At 37.8% G+C, this 20,145-nt stretch overlaps 1 protein-coding gene across 1 annotated transcript in view; it reads right to left on the bottom strand.

The window, feature by feature from the left end:
• Positions 1 to 19,878, bottom strand: part of ZPLD1 (zona pellucida like domain containing 1) — a gene marked incomplete at both ends in the record, with an annotated part of 44,784 nt that extends 24,906 nt beyond the window's left edge. Inside the window, 3 exons of the mRNA XM_080655086.1 lie at positions 94 to 314; positions 16,529 to 16,642; positions 19,842 to 19,878. Coding sequence (XP_080511212.1) covers positions 94 to 314; positions 16,529 to 16,642; positions 19,842 to 19,878 — 372 coding nt within the window. The remainder of the gene's footprint in view (positions 1 to 93; positions 315 to 16,528; positions 16,643 to 19,841) is intronic.
• Positions 19,879 to 20,145: the final 267 nt, after the last annotated feature.

Below are 20,145 nucleotides of genomic sequence, written 5' to 3'. Positions count from 1 at the left end.
GATAGATTGAACTTCTGGTTATTTCATGGAATGGGATTTTTTTTTTTTCAGTTATGACCTCAAACCCAGCACACTATTTTACACGAATCTTACCACTAAGTTATTGCCACAGCCCTCCAAGGTGCTGAGATTGATGATGAAAATAACCACAGCAGGAAAGGTGTTGTTATTGATGAACCCCCTGCAGTGGGAATCCCCATGCCTTCCGTTCAGGGCAAGATCTGTTTCAGAATAACCGGAGAAAAGTACTGTGCAAAAATTAATCTTCATTGTAATGGCCTGCACCCCACAGTAGACACTGATGTCTCTTTCAGCTGAAATAAAAATACATAAAAACAAATATAAGTCATAAAAGCACAGTAGAGGATACAGGAATGACTTTAACATTCCCTGATATATTTATTTGCCCTCTCAATCTGTTTAACTCATTTCTGTATTTGAATACAACATAATCCAAAGTGAAAGATATAGAAGAAAAGGAGCCAGGAAAAACAATCTTTGATTTAGTTACTCAGGGAGTGACGTTTAGGTATAGAGATTAGTTCATCTCTGTTTCCCTCATAGTAGATGTGTGTTAAATGTTGGTTGAGTGTTATCAAATGATTAGATAATTTAGAAGAAAAAAAAAAATCTGGTTACTGAGGAAATTCAGAACTAAAGTAACTGAATTATTCAGATCTCCTGTCTAGAGTAGTGAGGCTCACCACATGATGTATGTTCCCATCATAAGGAAGAAACAGTTAAAATCCATCCTAAGCCAAAATTATTGAGCACTTTGATATTTTGTAACCTATCTTATCCAGGATGTAGAAACAAAAGCCATCCACTAGAATTCCATTTTGTTTTACCTATATTAAAAAGAAAATGAAAAATAGTATTCTGATACGGCAAAAAAATGCATAGCCTACTCAAAGAAAAGTTTGCCAATCACTATGCCTCAATAAAAGGAACTAGGCATGGAAATGTTAAACACAATTTGCACAGTTTTCCATGACTGTGGGTTAGCAGTGATGGGATCCATTCTAGGTTTGTAGATGTACACACACACACACACACACACACACACACACACACACAAGCTTTTCATTACCTCTATTTCGTTATTTTTCTACGTGTAATGAAGAAAATATATGTAGAAAATGAAGAGGTTTCCTGCAAGGTAATTTTTCAGAGGCAAAGTCATTTAATTTATTGGCTTTGGTAACTGTTAAAAGTTGAATTGTGCCTGTCACCCAGAAAAAAAATAAAAAAAGGTACAATGATGCCCTAAGTCCCAGTACCTCAGATTGTGACCTTATTTGGAAAGGGGATTATTCAGATATAAGTAGTTTAGCTGAGGTCATACTGGCATAGGGGGGGTCTCTAATCCAATATGACTGGTGTGAAGACACAGAAACACAGAGGAAATATCATGTGAAGACAGAGAATTGGCTTCTATAAGCCAAGGAGTGCCAAAGATTGCCAGCAAACCACCACCAGAAGCTAGGAAGAGGAAAGGAAGGATTATAGTCAGAGACACCTTGATTTTGGACTTCTGACTTCCAGAATTGTGAGACAGTACATTTCCAATGTTTTAATGACCCCGCTTGTGATTTCATTATGGCAGCTCTAGGAAATTAATGTGGTATCCTTGCCACCTTTTAACACTCTGTTTTACCATTTTGATAAAGAATCCAAAGCATGTATCAGGTTTCCAGACTGTGAACACAAACAAAATCAGAGTAGGCTATGTGGAGAAATGCAATTGATGGTTCAAAAAAAGAAAACAAGCAAATTAAAAATATTTTTGTTAAACGATAAGATGTTCACCTAAGAAAAAGTAAATGTTATTCAGGAATTTTTGGCATAGAATTAATTTCCTTAAATACTTCAATTCTAATATAAGGGTAGAGGTGTTCAATGGCATATTTCTTTGGAGTATTTGTTCTCTACACTTTCTTTTTTTTTGCTGGCAAAGTGAATCGTATTTTGAGTATCTGAATAAGTCAATATGGAAACTTCTATGTTTGATAATAATTTTAAATACTTTACAAAACAAAGAAAATCTTTTTTCATGGCCAAAAGGCAATATTTGGCTAGTTATTATGGAAAATTCCAAGCAATATTCCCCTTGTAGGTAGAAAAAGAAAATGAATTCATTGTGAAGTACACTTTATTAACATAGAAAATAATAATTACAATTCTCAGTTGAGACAGCATCTCTATTAACCTTCAGCAACATTAACTGTTTAAATGCCAACATGGCTTTTAAATGATGCTCTTTACTAAAAGAATAGAGTTAATTTTAACAAAGGTTTATTGAGTGTCTACTAACTTCAAAATGTATCTTCAATCTATTGATTTTTCTCCATCCTCAGGATATTCCTTGGCCCTTGCTACCATTACCTTACCCCCTGGAATACTACATTAACTCCCTAGTTGGTCCCTTTATTTCCACTCTTAACCCCTCTCTTTAACACAGCCATTAATACATGAATCCAATCATCTCACCTCTTTGCTCAGATCTTCCATAGCTTACTCACTTGGGTCAAAAGTCCACATCTTGAACCCGGTCCTCAACACTCTCCGTCTTGATTGCATGAGCATATGTTCATGTTAAAATTTCAAGATGTACCCTGAGAACTGTATGGTATTATATGTGAAGTATTCCTTGATAACCTACATCAAGCCTTTTTAAAGCCCTAATGCAGGTTTTCTACACAAGGTCTTCAGTATGTGCTCTTTCCTCTGCTTGGGATTCTCCTCCTACCCCCAGCCTTTGTCTGAGAAACTCCTACTCTTCCTTCAGGTCTCAGATTTCATTGTCCTTTTCCCAAAGACATCCATGATTTCTAATCTAATTTATTCCACTCTGTTGTAAGCTGTTCTATTGCCTTAGAATCATATATGTATTGTATATTCGTCTTTTCATTAAACTGAAAGTCCTGGAAAGCAGGAAGCTATGATATTCATCAATGTGCTCCAGTGAGTGTTCAATGAATTAATTAATCAATTACATACAGTGCTGGAGCCACAGACCGCACTGAGAATTTACAAAGCAGTGGTCGTTGTTGTCAAGTGGATCACAGTCCATAAGGGGAGATAGATGTGGCCCACAGTATCAGAAGGACTGGGCAGAGAGGTGGGGTGTGTAGAAAGTGAGCCTCACCCAGACCCACTGGTTAGAAGCAGCCTCCTAGAGAAGATGGCATTGAGCTGAATTTTGACGTATCAATAGGAGTTAGCTGCACTGAGTGAAAAATGTGTAACATGGAGGGGACAGTGTAAATAATGACACAAGTGTGCAATGTGCTCTGGTTGGAGCTAGAGAGTTCAGTTTTCATTAGGATTTAAAATGCAAAGGAAGAAATGGCAGGGAATGAGAGCAAGTGGCAAACATGCAGGCAAGATCACCGAAAACTTTATGTAGAAAACGGTCTGTGTAAAATAACGCAATGTCTACCTGAATGTCACATCAAATTCTTAGCTATTAGAGGGTTCACTAGGAACTCTTTATGCCCAGGGAAATAGAGAGCAAGCATCATTGCATTATTTGGCATGTCGTAAATGTATCAAAATGAATACATATCATTAAATATTACAAAAGAGAAATATCATTCTTCTTAGCTTAAACCAACTGAAGACGAGTTTTATCACCTTTGCTTCAGCGGAATTCATTGATGTTTACAATAGCTTTACAAATGGCGGTGATTACTTTGTCCAGATGTAGAGCTCCCTTCTCTTTTCTGCTTTATCACTGAAGAGGTGTAGCCCCTGCAATGGAATTGAATTTGCTACAGGCTGATCCCACATGGAGATATGACAACAAACTAAAGGCTTTTTGCAGTGTAAGAAAAGAGATCTGTTCAAATCCATCCTAACCCAGTTTTCTAAAGACTTTTCACTGCCTCTTCCAAGGAACACATTTTTTTTTCTGATTGTAGATACTAAAGACATCCATTCAGCACAATTCGTCCATTTGTGAGGCTCTGGGGGGCGGGGAGGGGAGTTACTTCAAGCTGCCAATGGGCAATTTCTGACAAAGACAGGTAAATTTTTTTTGAGATACTGAATAAAAGTTGCTCTCTATAATTAAATTTTTTGAGCCTTCTTATTGTTCAATCCGTGGTCTGAATTGTGACATCCGTTGGGATAATACTTGACTATTGAACAACCCAATATTAAACAACAACAAAAAAAATCAATGAATAAATGCCTTCAGATGTTGGATTTTTAGTGTTTTGTGTTTAAAGATACCAAGTATGTTTAAGATGGCAGGCCTGCTTACAGAATTTATGTGCCATTATGTTGCCTAAAAGGCATTTTTTCCCTTGATACTTTATCCAAGCCAACCTTTTCGTAGAAATTTTAAAAATACAGTATTTAATTGAATTCAGGTTAAAGAAATGTTCTGCACTGCTTTCACCTATAAATCAGGCAATGAATTTGTTTCAGATTTTTAAAAAATTATTACACTTTAAATATACTGTCACACTGTCAACCACCTATCTATATACAAAAAGGTGTTCTGATTAGGGGTTCATAGAATATGGTTGCCATGTAAATGGGAGTCAAGAGGGGATGGATCCAATTCTTGGAGGAAAAAGAGGGGACATCTATAATACTCTCAACAATAAATATTTTTAAAAATATCACTTTACTTCTTTATCCACAATAAAGTTCCATTCCTAGAACACCTAATTATACTTTTCCTTTTAGACATAATTACTGACAATATATTTGCAGCATATAATTCACATATCCAATAACTATATCTAACTTTGTTCTTGTTCTCAACAATTGCGTATTCAACTGGCTTAAAACTAACAGCATCTGAATGATGCTAAGTATTCCTAGCTGGTGATAACCAGAATGACTTTCAACTCATGTCAATACTTTTAAGTTTGAGAACATTTCCTTTCACTAATGTCAGAATATTTATTTTAACATTTTTTATTATTACCTAGAATAATAAGAGTGCAGATCAATGCAATTATTCAAATAATTTACACACACATGTTCTGCAATACAAACAAACATGGTATCACCCCCAAATTGGGCTGTCAGCTTGTAGTTAGCACAGTGGCTCAAAATGTTCCTTCACCAGTTATATAAAAATGTAAAAATCTGTATAAAAAGCAATCTTGGGGGTCAGTGCATAATATAAAAAAGGATGGGTTGCACAGGAACAGGAGTTGAAAACACAAAATCAGTGCCACCTCTTTAAATAAGTTCTACTTATTTCAAGATCTAAACTACATGCTACTTCATATCAACAACAAATTCAAGCAAAATACATAATATTTACATATTATGTATCAGTCTCTGTGCTGGACTCTGAAGATAAAGACATTAACAAGATTCCCTTACTGCAAGGAGCTTATGATTGAGCAAAGGAGATAGAAGAAAGCCAGACAATGATAATGCAGCCTGATAATGATACAATAGAGGTCTGCATACCATGTTATATACAGCCATGTTTGGTAGAACAGAGGCATTTGGAAAGAATTGTTGGGGAAAAATAAAATAGTTCTAACTGGCTAAATTTTATAAAAAGTTGAATAAAAGATGGCATTAAGAGAAAGGAATGTCAAACTGATACTTAGGTTTCTAGTTTTCATGACTGAGTGGATTATTTCCTGAAGTAAGGAATACAGGAAGGAAAAAGTAAGCTCAGTTTTTGAGAGGTTGGGGTACATATGGGACATTCAAGCAGAAATATACAGCAGGTAGTAGGATATATGAGTCTAATATTTGGAGAATAGAACAGAGTAAAAAATATAAAATTAAGAATCACCAAATACTCAAGATGTCAATAATAAGTAATAACAACAGGTGAACTGCCCAAGAGAGCATTCAGATAAGAAGAGAAATAGGCTGAGAACAAAGTAATTATTTCTACATTGTCCTTTAATAAGACTTTTCCTCATTTCCCTGATGGAACATAATGATTCTCCACATCACTTTAGCTGTGAGTCTACTATATTGCTTACATTATATCTAGGAATGAATTTTTACTTTCTTGCTAAATTATGAACTCATTGAAAGCTCCGAGTTTTCCCAGTGTGCCTAAGAAATACTCAGCAAATGTTTATTAAAATATACTTGATTCAATTCTTTCACAAACAGCATGCATGGTTTCTAACTTTTTTTAAAAATATATTTTATTGATTTTTTACAGAGAGGAAGGAAGAGGGACAGAGAGTTAGAAACATCGATGAGAGAGAAACATCGATCAGCTGCCTCTTGCACACCTCCTACTGGGGATGTGCCCGCAACCAAGTTATGTGCCCTTGACCGGAATCGAACCTGGGACCTTTCAGTCTGCAGGCTGACACTCTATCCACTGAGCCAAACCAGTTTTGGCATAACTTTTAATATTAAGTCCTAAGATTCACAGACAAAAAAAAAAAATGTGCACAATTAATAGGGATTTGTCTAGCTCATATTTCCTATCTGTATTCTGCCAACTGCCTGAGATGATTCCTGTTTTCAGAGTTTTAGATGAAAATTCAAATCCTTAATCTCAGGTACATTCTGACTTCTAATTAAGAAAATTCAACCCTTTAAATAATATGAATATAATGGATTTTCATTATTTGTTTAATTACTTAACCTTATTTAAATGCATTAGTCTTAGAGACTAATTATCTTCCCTCATTATTAATGAGTTTTTATAAATCATTTCCCCTTAATAGTGATAGATTTGTTAATCCATATTGTCATTAGTAGCAAGCAAGTGCATGACAGCCTCTGAGGTTGACATAAGCACTATGGCTATATCGTAACACAGAGCTAACAAATCATTATGAGTACCATGTCTAACTGGCACTTTTTTATATGTTACTGTGCATATGTATTACTAGAGTCTTATTAAAATGCATATTCTGATTCAGTAGATCTGTGTGGAGCCTGATTTGTGCATTCCTCACAGGCTACCTGGTGAGGCCAAAGTCTCAAGTCTTTTATTTAACCAGTTGAGTTCCTTAATCACAACTATATATTTTGACTGGGCAGAAGCTAACCCTTAGGTAGATTCTGTCTGGTGAGATCAAATACTCCCACCAAATATGTATTATCTATTTGTATGATTCACATGCTCATAAGGGAGAAATTTATAGGATAAGGGACAGGAGAGAGACAGAGAGAATGAGTCATGAAGCAGATGGATGTGTTTCATCTGACTTTCTTCCTGAGGAACTAGCTGATTTCAATCTCAGTGAATAAAGATTCATGAAAAACTTTGTGAGACTTAGCCCAAATAAGTCCATTCTAGTGCTCAGGTGGCAATGTATCAAACAAACTTGGGAATAGGATTTGTCTTCTCCTACCCCCACCTCTACTCCATTCAACAAACCATAGCAGTTTAATAACTGAAGGAAGGAGATAGTCCGTTTCAAAGGGCAGCTATGCACTGGGCACTCTCTGAAACTACGGTCAGGGACATGGGAGGAGGATAGGTGAATCTATTGTGAGCAGATGGAGGCTCTGTGCGGTTCAGATGCAGGTATCTGCATAAATATTATTGCACCTGTATCCATGGTTCATAGTAGCATTGGTTTAAAATTGACAGTATGAACCAAAATCTCTCCAATCTAATAGGAGGAGCCCTTTCTGTATGCTGGAGTGAATCGCGTTGTATTGCCATAGAAACCTCACCTGGAAACAATTTACTTCCTGGTAGACATCACAAAACTAATGTATACCATTTAAGCAGCTTAAAGAGTAATTTATATACCATTTCTGTTTCTATCCCTGTAAGAGGAGAGCAGCAATATTTTGCATTACATAAACAGAACTGCTTAGAGAACAGATGCTATGTATGCTGCTTTAACTCATCTTTTTAAAGTTACTATTCCTCTTAAGTTTTTATACAATATTGAGGTTTTGTTGCTAAAAGAGCAAGAAGTCCTGAAGGGGTATTAATATTTCATCTACATGAAATGCCAGCAGCTGATGAAGAATTTAAAGTGGATTCGAAATTCAGGTTTCCTCTCTATATTGAACAGGTTTCTTGCCATCTAAGTTTTTCACATCTGTTTCTCGTTAGCAAATGCAAGCTGTTGTTTCAGTGCTGTAGGAACACTGAGGCAAATTTTGCACATGTATACCCACACTAGCTTCCCCAAACCAGAGGAGCTTGGTCATCTTTTTCAGGAAGAAAAAAAAAAAAGCATATGTGTTTTGCTTCTACAAGCAGAGGAAGTGAAAAATACATTCAATAAAGAACTTTGTTATTAAAGTAAAGAAGGATAGGGACTGAATTATTCAGCCACTGAACTTGCTGACTAATTGCTCTTCTCTCCACTGCACTTTATCACTGTAAATTAATCAGGATGTGATCAGCAATCGCTGCCTGGATCAGTTCTTCTGCCTCATCGAGTGCAGTAATTGCAGTCACAGGTGCACAGTGGAAGCAAGCAAACTCTTCACAACTTGAGAGACCAAAACACCACTACAGAGGAAGAAGGCAGGAGAACTGGTCTTTCTTATCTACCCAGAGGTCCAGAACATACTCTCTAGGGTAATTATTACATTACTAGAGGCCCAGTGCATGAAATTCGTGCATGGGGGGCGGTCCCTCAGCCTGGCCTGCACCCTCTCCAATCTGGGACTCCTTGGGAGATGTCTGACTGCCGGTTTAGGCCCACAGGGGACCAGGCCTAAACCAGCGGCCGGACATCCCTCTCACAATCTGGGACTGCTGGCTCCTAACTGCTTGCCTGCCTGCCTGCCTGATTGCCCCTAACCACTCTGCCTGCCAGCCTGATCGCCCCCTAACCACTCCCCTGCCAGCCTTCTTGACACCTAACTGCTCCCCTGCCAGCCTGATTGCCCCCAACTGCCCACCCCTGCTGGCCCGATGGCCCCCAACTGCCCTTCTCTGCCGCGACCCGCCTCCTCCACCAGGACCAGCCTCCTCCACACCACGCAGAGCCGTGGGACCCCCAGGTGCTCGTGGCCATCTTGTGGCAGCCATCTTGTAGTGGCCATCTTTGTGGTGGCCATCTTTGTGGTGGCCATCTAGTGGTGGCCATCTTTGTGGAAGCCATCTTGTGTTTGCCATCTTGTGGTGGCCATCTTATGATGAAGTCGTGCATGAGGACCACCTAGGCTTTTATTAGTATAGATTTCCTCCTACTTTGTTTTGGGGTACAGAACATTGCAAAGGTTAAGCAAAGCCTAACACAAAACCAGGCAGTTCATTTTGCTTGACCCACCCATGAATTATATTGATTAAATAGGTGATTCTCTCTTTTATTTCCTGTGGAACACTAGTATTAATTTAAATGTTTGTTTCCTTGTGATGAGAACTTTTAGATTTTACTTAGCTATCATTACTATATCGTATATTACATCCCAGAACTTATTTATTATGAAACTGGGAGTTTGTACTTTTTAATCACCCTTCATCCATTCTCTCACCCTCCACTCCCACCTCTCATTACCACAAATCTAGTCTCTTTGTATGTGTTTTTTTAAGATTCCACACATAAGTGAGATCATACAGTATTTGTCTGTTTGTCTTTCTTTGACTTATTTCACTTAGCACAATGCCCTTAGGGTTCATCTATGTTGTCACAAATGTCAAGATTTTCTTCTTTTTTTTTTATAAATGAACTAGAGACCCGATGCATGAAATTCATGCACCGGAGGGGGGGGGTGTCCCTCAGCCCAGCCTGCACCCTCTCCAATCTGGGACCCCTCGAGGGATGTCCGACTGCCCATTTAGGCCTGATCCTACCAGGACTGCTGGCTCCCAACTGCTCACCTGCCTGCCATCCTGATTGCTCTTAACCGCTTCTGCCTGCCAGCCTGATCACCCCCTAACCACTCCCCTGCCAGCCTGATTGATGCCTAACTGCTCCCCTGCCAGCCCAATTGCCCCTAACTGCCCTCTCCTGCCAGCCTGGTCGCCCCCAACTGCTTTCCCCTGCAGGCCTGGGTCCCCCCAACTGCCCTTCCCTGCAGGCTTGATCACCCCCAACTGCCCTCCCCTGCTGGCCTCATTGCCCACAACTGCCCTCCCTTGCAGGCCTGGTCCCTCCCAGCTGCCCTCCCCTGCTGGCCATCTTGTGGCAGCCATCTTGTGTCCACATGGGGGCAGCCATCTTTGACCTCATGGGGGCAGCCATCTTATGTGTTGGAGTAACAGTCAATTTGCATATTACTCTTTTATTAGATAGGATAGAAGCCTGGTGCATGGGTGGTGGCTGGCTGGTTTGCCCTGAAGGGTGTCCCGGATCAGGGTGGGGGTTCCTTTGGGGTGTGGGGCAGCCTGGGCGAGTGGCCTGTGTTGGTTTGCAGGCTGGCCACACACCCCAGTGACCCAAGCATAGACTGGAAGCAGGTATCTGGGATTTATTTATCTTCTTATAATTGAAACTTTGTAGCCTTGAGTGGAGGCCAGGGCAGGCCAGGGCGGGGGAAGCTTGGCTTCCTCCATCACCGGGGACAACCCAAGCCTCCTGTTTGCTCCAGCTCCATGGCTGCCGCCATCTTGGTTGGGTTAATTTGCATATTCACTCCTGATTGGCTTGTGGGTGTGGCTTGTGGGTGTAGCAGAGGTATGGTCAATTTGCATGTTTCTCTTTTATTAGATAAGATAGTATTCCATTGTATGTATGTATAGATATAGATATATAGATATAGATATAGATATAGATATAGATATAGATATAGATGTAGATATAGATGATATAGAAATAGATAGATATCAAAACTTCTTTATCCACTCATCTGTTAATGCACACTTAGCTTTTTCCATGTCTTGGTTATTTTAAATAATGCTGCAATAAACATCAGGGTGCAGATATCTCTTTTACATAGTGATTTTGTTTCTTTCAAATATACACCCAGAAGTAGAATTACTACATAATATGGTGGTTCTATTTTAAATTAAAAAAAGAAAACATACTGTTTTCCATGGGAGCTACATCAATTTTCTTTACATCCTTATCAGCATTTACTATCTCTTGTCTTTTTTATGATAGCCATACTAACAACTGTAAAATGATATCTCATTGTAGTTTTGATTTGCATTTCCCTGATGTTAGTGATGTTCAACAATTTTCACATACCTTTTCAGGTTTAGAGCCCATCTTTAATTGGATTATTTTTGTTTGTATACATCATTGTTTAAGCTATTTAAAATTCACTTTTAGGTATCATTGTTTGATTTAAAAAGTCTAGTTTTTAGTTTTTAATTTTTTTATTTGTCAATTGCTAACTTGGCAGCATTCTATTCTTCAATTTTCTGATAATAAAATAACGATTAAAAAAAGTTGTTTGCGCCTAGCCGGTATGGCTCAGTGGTTGAGCATCAACCTATGAACCAGGAGATCAATTCCAGGTCAGGGCACATTCCCAGGTGGTGAGCTTGATCCCCAATAGGTGGCATTCAAGAGGTATCCAATCAATGATTATTTCTCATCATTGGTGTTTTTATCTCTCTCTCCCTCTCCTTTCCTCTCTTGAAATAAAAAAATATATATATTTGAAAAAAAATGGTTTTACGACATTCCCTCAATTTCAAATGCATAAAAGAAACTGCAAAACTATTATTTTCTAAAGCATTTGAGATCTTGCTCCCTGGAATATGTTATTAGTTTGCCTCAAAAAAACTCATAAAATTTTTCAAAAAATGGTGTTGTATGCTTGTTTTAAGAAATAAAAGAGAGAATTATGTAATGTTCCTAGCATTCAATATGTGGAACCTAGTGTTTTCTTCCTTATTAATGATAAGTTATGTAACACTGATATACATTCAGTTTCCCATATCTCATTAGTCACCTTAAAACAGTGCCAGGACCCAAAGGTTATGGTGCCATAAACCTAATCTCTCCTTGATTGTGCCTTTATCATTAAAGACTTATTTAGAAATCTGAAAGTTTAGGTTAACCCTTATAAACTATCATCTTGCCCACAAAGGGGGCTAGTTCCAGAAGATACCCATCAGTAACAGAGGTCAAATGCAATTATCTATGTATTTCACTCTGGTCAAATAATTCCTTGATACCCTCAAAGTCAACTGTGGTTTGAGTTTTATACTGGGAAGAGCACACTATAATGTTAGTTGGGCATATCTCTATTCCCTGCTATTAGCTTGGAAAGCCAATAGTTAACCATCTTAAAATTAAATATTATCCCTTTAAATTGGAAATGAATTAGACAATGGTATTTCCCTTAGCTCAAGGATAAATGCCATGGAAATTAAAGAAAATAGTTCTAATGCCATGAAACACAAAGGTCAGATAGGGTGAGATGATTACTCTCATTATTAACATTACTTTGCATTTAGATAGCCCCTCTCCTGTACCAGACTCATTCTCATTCTAGCCCACTGCTCAGTAGCTGAGCTGCTTGTGAAGCTCCTAATGACATCAAGAGTGATCTTGATATGGAAAAGTGAGTCAAGAGGGGAGTGAGCAATTAACCTCTAGACTTTATTAGCTCACTCTGATCTTTTGCAAATGACCTGCAAAAGTAGACTTACTTGAAAGTAATCCTATATAATAAAAGCCTAATATGCATATTGACCGAATGGCAGAACAACCGGAACGACCGGTTACTATGACGTGCACTGATTACCAGGGTAGACGCTCAACGCAGGAGCTGCCCCCAGCCCACAGGCCCCAGGTCAGCCAAGGGAGGTGACTGGCGAGGGCTGGGGTTGGAGCCGGCAAGTGGGCAGCACCAGGCTGGCCAAGGCGGGTGCCAGCAAGGGCCCCCTGATCACCCCACAGGTCACCCCACAGATTCGTCCTGATTGCCGGCCAGGCCTAGGGCCCTTACCCGTGCATGAATTTTGTGCACCAGGCCTCTAGTACCCATATAAACTTAAAGCCTCTCCTGGAATTCCTAATTTATCTGGATTTCAAAATTTTTTAAATATAAATTTTAAATTGCAACAGTGTGTTTGTGTGTGTGTGTGTGTGTGTGTGTGTGTGTGTAGTTTTAGAAAATTTGGATATTTGTTGTCTAAGCCAGATAATACTAAAAGTGCTAAGATTTATAAAGAAAAACAGAAATTAAAAATAAGAGGCTTAGTTATCCTTGTTGAAAATAAAGGAAAGGCCTTCTCCCTCTTTTAGATCATTTACATCAGAAAACATAATTGTAAGTACTTTCTCCTTTCCTTGAAATGTATATAAATCCTGTGGAAAATTAGACATGTCTTTTGTCAGTTCTATGACCTAGAAATGTCTTTTTCAAGACCTGGGAAATATCTCTTGAAAATGTAAATATCAAAAAAGAAAGCACCCCGTGGGAGGGTGGGAGCCTAACTTCAGTGGGATCCTTGCTTCAAGATGGCAAAAGTACCTCCTTTCATAAAAATATGTGGATTTTATTTTTCCTCTGGATAAAGCCATTATGCTAACAGAATTATCAAGTAATTTTAGGATAAGCTATATGTGACAAATGTTGGTGTCAAGTCCTCCTACTTCAGGTCTTGTTATTGTTTATCTTGAAAACATATCCGTAATGGGTTGCATCTGCTTGGCTATATACTAGTAAAAGAGTGAGATTTCTTTTTGTCTTTGCAAACTCTTAGTGGATTGCCTGTGATGAGCACCACATTCTAGCTTAATGTTTATTCAATGATAAAAGTGTTTTTATCTCTACCATCTTTGTGGAGAGGATTTCTGGATTGAGAGATGTTGTTTTTAATTGTTTCCCCAACATATGACTGAGCTTTTAATTGGAAGAATGGACTTGAGAGAATAATAGATTATACTCTGTCAGTTGTTCTTAATCATAAATGTGTATTTGACTCATCTGCAGTATTTAAAATACAGATTCCAAGCACCATACTCAGAGATTCTGCCACTCCATATTTTGGGTGAAGTAGTAGGCCAGGTGATTTTGATGCAGGTTGTCTGTGGGCACCATTGTAAATAGATGTTTTAACATAACTTTTAAGGAAAAATTCTTCCTTTTACTGTCCTAATCACTCCATGGCTCATCTACATATTTTATTTACCTTACAAATATATAACCTCAACAGCAGCTAGATCCTCTATGTTAAGCAATCTTTTTACATTTGGGCTTTCTTTTTCATCAATTACAGAGTAAGAAAGCATTGGCCATCCCTAGCCCAGGCCCTGGCCCCTCACTCTCAGAGCCCCTGCCTCCCACCTCACTGCAGAGATAAAGACAATTAGCATCTCTCAACTCCTCTGCCTGTGTCTTATTTCTCCTTTTCTCTTAAATTAAAGAATCAGCTACCACTTTTCAAGGTTAACTCCTCCACCTGTACCTTAAGTCTCATCCACATTTTATTTCCTTGTTATCTCAATTATTTCAAATCTCTGGAGTACTTTCCCATTACCCATGTATACTCAGTTGTCTCTAGTCCTCTAATCCTAAAATTCTTTCTTCTCATTTAAATAGCTGAGTTAGGTTACTTCTTCCTTTCCTTCACCACCAAAGTTATCTAGCTAGTAGTCTATTTTCATAACTTTAATTTCACTGTTCCCCCATTTCTTGCTCACTTGCTGCACAGGGGTTCAGCTCTCACATAGCTGTTTCCAGTGTCAACCTCTCTCCTTAGAGCCAGGGCCTATTACTGGACAGACGCTACCACTCTAAGTTCTTAAAGCACCTCAAGTTCATTTTGTCCAAACCCCAAATTTCTTTCTAAAATATGCAAGTGCCCTATACTTTTGCTGTCAGGTAACAATATCAACATTCAGTTATCCATGTTCAAAACATCCTCTAGTCTTCTCTCACATCCCAAATAGAATCAGTCCTAAGTGCTGGTGGGAGTCTACCACACAGTATCTACGCTCCCACTGCCACTGCCTTCATATTTCTCTCTTCCTCTAGTCTCTCCTGATGTGTGTCTATACTTTTCCCAGTGTCTGCTTTTTACAACAAAATGTGACCTTTGCAAACTCTTCAGAAGGCATGTTTAAAAAACTAAATGGCTCTTCACTGCCTATAAAATAAAGACAGATACTTTTATTACACAAATAACACACCAAGTATTCTTGTCAAAAAAAAAAAAAAATGAACCTGGCTTTACTCAAATCTCTAGCTCTTATTAGTTTATAGGATATACAGGAAAGGAGGAGCATATTAAATGACACGTCAGAGTGGCAGTCAACCAGATACAGAGTGTCAAAGTCCTACAAAACAAATGACCAAATTACTTAAAGAGATAGATAGAATTTTAGAAAAGTGAAGGACAGAGAGGAACGGTTATAAATTAAATTAGATTTAAGACACATATTAATAAATGTGGATATTTTAAAAGCAAAATGCCCGAGTACTAGATAATATTAAGGAATCATTAAGTTTATTAGATGTGCACATGAAGTATAATGATTTTTAAATTCTTCTTTGTTATGAATTTATTTTAAAATATTCCAGAGATGGGATTGATAAGGAAGACAAAACAAAATTTGTAAATTTTGATAATTGATGGAGCTGATAATATAAGTGTTGTTTTTATTAATCTCTACTTTTGTATACATTTGAAATTTTCCATAATAAAAAATAAATAAAATACACAAACCAAAGCAAAACATCATTTCTGGTATTCAAAACCATTAACAAACCTGCTTTTGCATACTTACCTTTAGACATTTTCCTTCCTGACCTCCATGTTTTAGTTAACCTGCCAAACATCTGCATCCTAGGTCTGAGTTCATGAAGACATTCCCACACACTTTGGTCTTTACTCTGGAGCAAGCCAAATTGCCTCTCTGCAGATAAACTAGAAATCTCACATCAACTATGTAACAACCTACTGATTGCTCTGTGCGAGTGTGTTGTTGCCCTAGCCTGCTCTGGACACAGGAGTGATGACAGGTATGGAGACTGTAAAACATGGTAGAAGGTATTTTAATTTGGATGGCAGACTTGAAAAAGTAGTTTCAGATTGTCTAACTTTCATTTTGAAAATGTTGAACTGTGGTTCTATAACTTTATCTCATATGAAATGACAAATACTTAAATGAATTGTTGGATTTACATCTCATTGAGTGTAGAGTTGAGGAACCTGAGAGACATGTTTATCAATATGGTCAAAATCTTCTATCTGTCACCAAATTGATGGGTTGCTGTGAAATGCACTCTGAAGCTGGCCGTGTATTTTAGTGGTGACCAACATTTTATTGAAATAGTATTTTTTTGAGTATTGCATAATATTTCACAATCATTTCTTAAGTGTTACTTCTAATAAGTCTATTAGCATATATGAGCAATTTTGAGAGTCTGAATTAACTTATGAGGGAAAAAAGGCATAAATTAGGCAAATTTGGAATAAAATTAGCCTTTCCCAATTTTATCACCCACTAGCCAATATTTTTTACATCTGTGAGCAGCCATTATAATGATATTAACCATGATGAACACTTTGTATGTTAATGTGGATGTAATTTACAACTCCAGAAAAATGTCTTTTGTCATTTGCCATTTGTTAATATCCACTTAATATAGAGGGGTCCCCAAACCATTTTTCATATGTATTTAAATGATTTACTTTCCAAACATAATCACTCTTTCCAGATATAATTAGAGAAAAGATTAGGCTCAGACTTACCAGGAAATCTACTGTGGAGGTTGGCATCACAGTTGTAGCCATTGAACTGAGCAGACCCCGGAAGTACCCTTATTGTTAGAAGCAACAGCAACCATATCTGTTCCATTGCAAAACCTAGAAAAGAGTTACCTATTATGTTATCACCAGCCTTCACTCTTACTTGCTGGAAATACTGAGGCTGATCTAACTCACTGTTGGATAGGCAAGCAGTCTATATTCCTGCAAGCAAAGGTCATGAAAGGCTCAAAGACTCTCAGAAATAATTATTAGCAACAAGGCAGAGATTTTGGTTACAATAAGTCAAAATTATTTTCATTCTTTGGCTTCATTTTGCTAAAGGCGACAAAGCCAGGCTTTAGTCATAGGAGAGCTACTAGTAAGGTGTAAGTTATCAAGTTTATAAAAGAAAAGATCTTTAACATAAATAGGAAGAACTCAAACTAAGTATTTGGCAGATTAGAACACCATCGTTAGGCACACTGACCAATTTGGAGAAAACTCTGCACTTGAAAATACCCATATACATAAAGGCAGAGAAATTTAACACTTACTACTTGATCCTCAGAGAATTCTAATACTCTCAATGACCAAATAATGTCAGGAAAAATTTCCCCTCAACAAAGAAATTCCAGACTACTTCTCCAAATCATTGGTTTGTATGTCATTTTGTCAGGAAACACAGGCATAAAGCAAAAAGGAGAACAGAAAGACACTAGGTGTGGAACAACACCATGGTTCCTGCAGTGGCTGTTCACTGGTGGGTAATAAGGATTGCTAGACATACGAAAACCTTGAATTCTTGCAAAAAGGTAATGGAAGGTGATATTTTCAAGTTGTCAATGTGGATTGAATAAACAAACATAAATTGACTTTAATACTTAAGCACCAGTTAGTCTGGTATTTAATTATTGTTTTCTCCTCAATGTCTTTTTATTGGCCTGATAAAGTTAAAACATGTTCCAGGAACGACCAACTTATTCATAGAGTATAATATTTTCACTAAAAAAAATAATAATCTTTTAGGTTGTGGTTTTGGTTTATGCATAAAAAGCAAAAATAAAATAAAATTGTAAATGGTTGGTTCAAATAATTTAGTGCACTTTAAAAGCTTGAGGTTTTGGGGAGAAAATGATGTTTTAGATGTCCTTAAAGATCTGCCCTTGGATGATTACTCAAGTCTTTAGCAAAAGGAAGGAAATACATCTTGTTTTTGAATAATCATTTTAATATAACAAGTTCATGATGAGCGACCTCACTTTGGTGAGGATGTGGGAAAGGAAGGCATGAGTTTACACTCAAAAATAGTCTGAACAAATATTATCTCAACAGGAGCTTCCTTTCTTCAGCATTATAACATAATAGTCAGGCACAAACCTAATGACTTTTGGGAGAATAGCCACACGTCCGATTAGTTCCACTCCCCTAGGTCAGTCCCTAAACAAAAGGCTCACACAATTGCTGGCCCAGGTGTGGGCTCTCTTGGCCACACCTACACCTTCATTGTCTAGTTCCTGGAGACCCTTCAGATAGATGAAGTCATCCCTGCTCTTTTGGAGACTTTGGAAGACTACTAGCAAAAAGAGCAGCTTGTTTCTGAATGGTATCTTCCACCTCACACACACCTATCTCAGCCCTGCCCCTTCGTTCTCATGATAGGTACCCTTGAGACTCTATGCCCACACTGTTGTCTTCACTCTGGAGACGTCTCCCATTCCTAGGGATTCACAGTTAGGCGTTTTCAACAATGAGTTATTTTATTATTCTGAAATGCTTCCTAGCTTTTATATTCTCTCATAAGAGAAAAATAACATTTACTGAGTACACACTGTACACATAGAGGGCATTGTGTACCAGACCATTTACCTACAGTGTCTCATTCATATTTCTTATCATAATTGGATGGTACAGGTACAGAGAAAGAAAAATACATCTTAGGAAGTTTAAATGACATGGAAAACAAATAGAGAAACTGGAATTCAACTTCAGGTCTTTCTGATAACAGAGTTTATTGCACAAATTATCTAAATATCTGTTACTAAATAAATTCAGTGGGATTTTTTGTTTCTGTTTTTTGGTTGCTATTTATCATCAGTTGCTTTCTTTAGATTTCTGAATTATGTACTCTTTAATATTATATTTTTAACTGAAAATGAATAAACAAACTCTTATGTAGTGAATGTAATACGTTTAACAGATGTATTTATAATATGGACATAAGAGGGAAACATTATGTTTTTAATAAGGGAAAGGAAGCCCTTATTATGAAAAGAGTGAGAATTATTACTATAGACCAGTGGTCAGCAAACTCATTAGTCAACAGAGCCAAATATCAACAGTGCAACGAATGAAATTTCTTTTGAAGCTGAAAACCGACTTCTGCACTGGGTCACGAAGTTTCAATCGCACTGTACATGCGTGCCCGCACGTGGTATTTTGTGGAAGAGCCACACTCAAGGGGCCAAAGAACTGCATGTGGCTCGTGAGCTGCAGTTTGCCGACCACTGCTATAGACTAAACTGGACACATCTGTGTTTATCAAAAATGGATGAGAAATTCAAGCTATTTGAAAAGTCTACTGACAGCAATAGTAAGTCTTTGCTTTACCACTTTAGATCTGATCTGAGGTTGTCCAAAAGAGGTATGCTTCTCCCCTTCATACCATGAATAGGACCTCCTGCACTGTCATGGAGATTAAAACCCTTAATGAATATTTTTAAAGAAAGGAAGGTAGCAGTAGAAGGCAGCTTGCTTTAACAGAAAATACATTGATTTTGAAATAAGCAGATTCAAATAAATGGATTCAAATCCCCCTTCAGTCAATCTCTAGTCATTTAAAAATCAAGGTAAGGATCAGAACACAGCATGGTCAGTCTGGATATACAGAAGGTATTAAAATATTAGTTTCAGGGCCACCACACATTGATGTGCAAGTTGTACCCTGCACAAGGGCATCCAATGGAAAGAGATGATGACAGAGCCTGTTCCCCTTTGGCTAAGCCACATGCACTGGAGCTAGACTGCTCGACACAAAGGAATCCATAGACTAGGGGCAGTTCTGATAAGTTGAATCACATTATTCTATTTATAACGTTATCTGCACTGGTCTGTGTTTTAGTATTAAGAAATATTGAGCAGGGCATTTTTGAAAGGACATCCACATGCCTTGTATAGACAGCATCTACATTTTGGTCCCTTATAACATTAGCAGTACTTATGGCATTTTTAAGACTTTGGGAGGCTTTTTATATTCCATCTACAGGTTAAAACAAAATGATGAACTACTAACTTGCAAACTTCCTGTTCCCAATCCTATCTCCATCATTTCCCCTGAACATAGAAAATCTGAGCATCAATTCACAGTAGCAAACTTGGAGCTGCTACCTTGCCACAGTTCCTAAAGTTATTTTCTGAAATAGGGTCACTGGGATTTAAAGAAAGGAAAGTAGCATGTTGAAACTCTTTACACTCCTCAAAGCAATGTCCTGGTTGCTCAGACTCCTTAGCTCCTGGGCGGGTGCAGTTCTAGACAAATGTACGCCAGTCCTGATCTGGCTCAGAAAAACTTAGCTGAGCTTCATGTCACAGGTAGAATCTTATTTCTGTGGTCTGCTGTGGGG

This window comes from Plecotus auritus (genome assembly GCF_963455305.1).
Source record: "Plecotus auritus genome assembly, chromosome: 2".
NCBI lineage: Eukaryota > Metazoa > Chordata > Mammalia > Chiroptera > Vespertilionidae > Plecotus > Plecotus auritus.
This window is presented reverse-complemented; position numbering and strand designations above follow the sequence as displayed.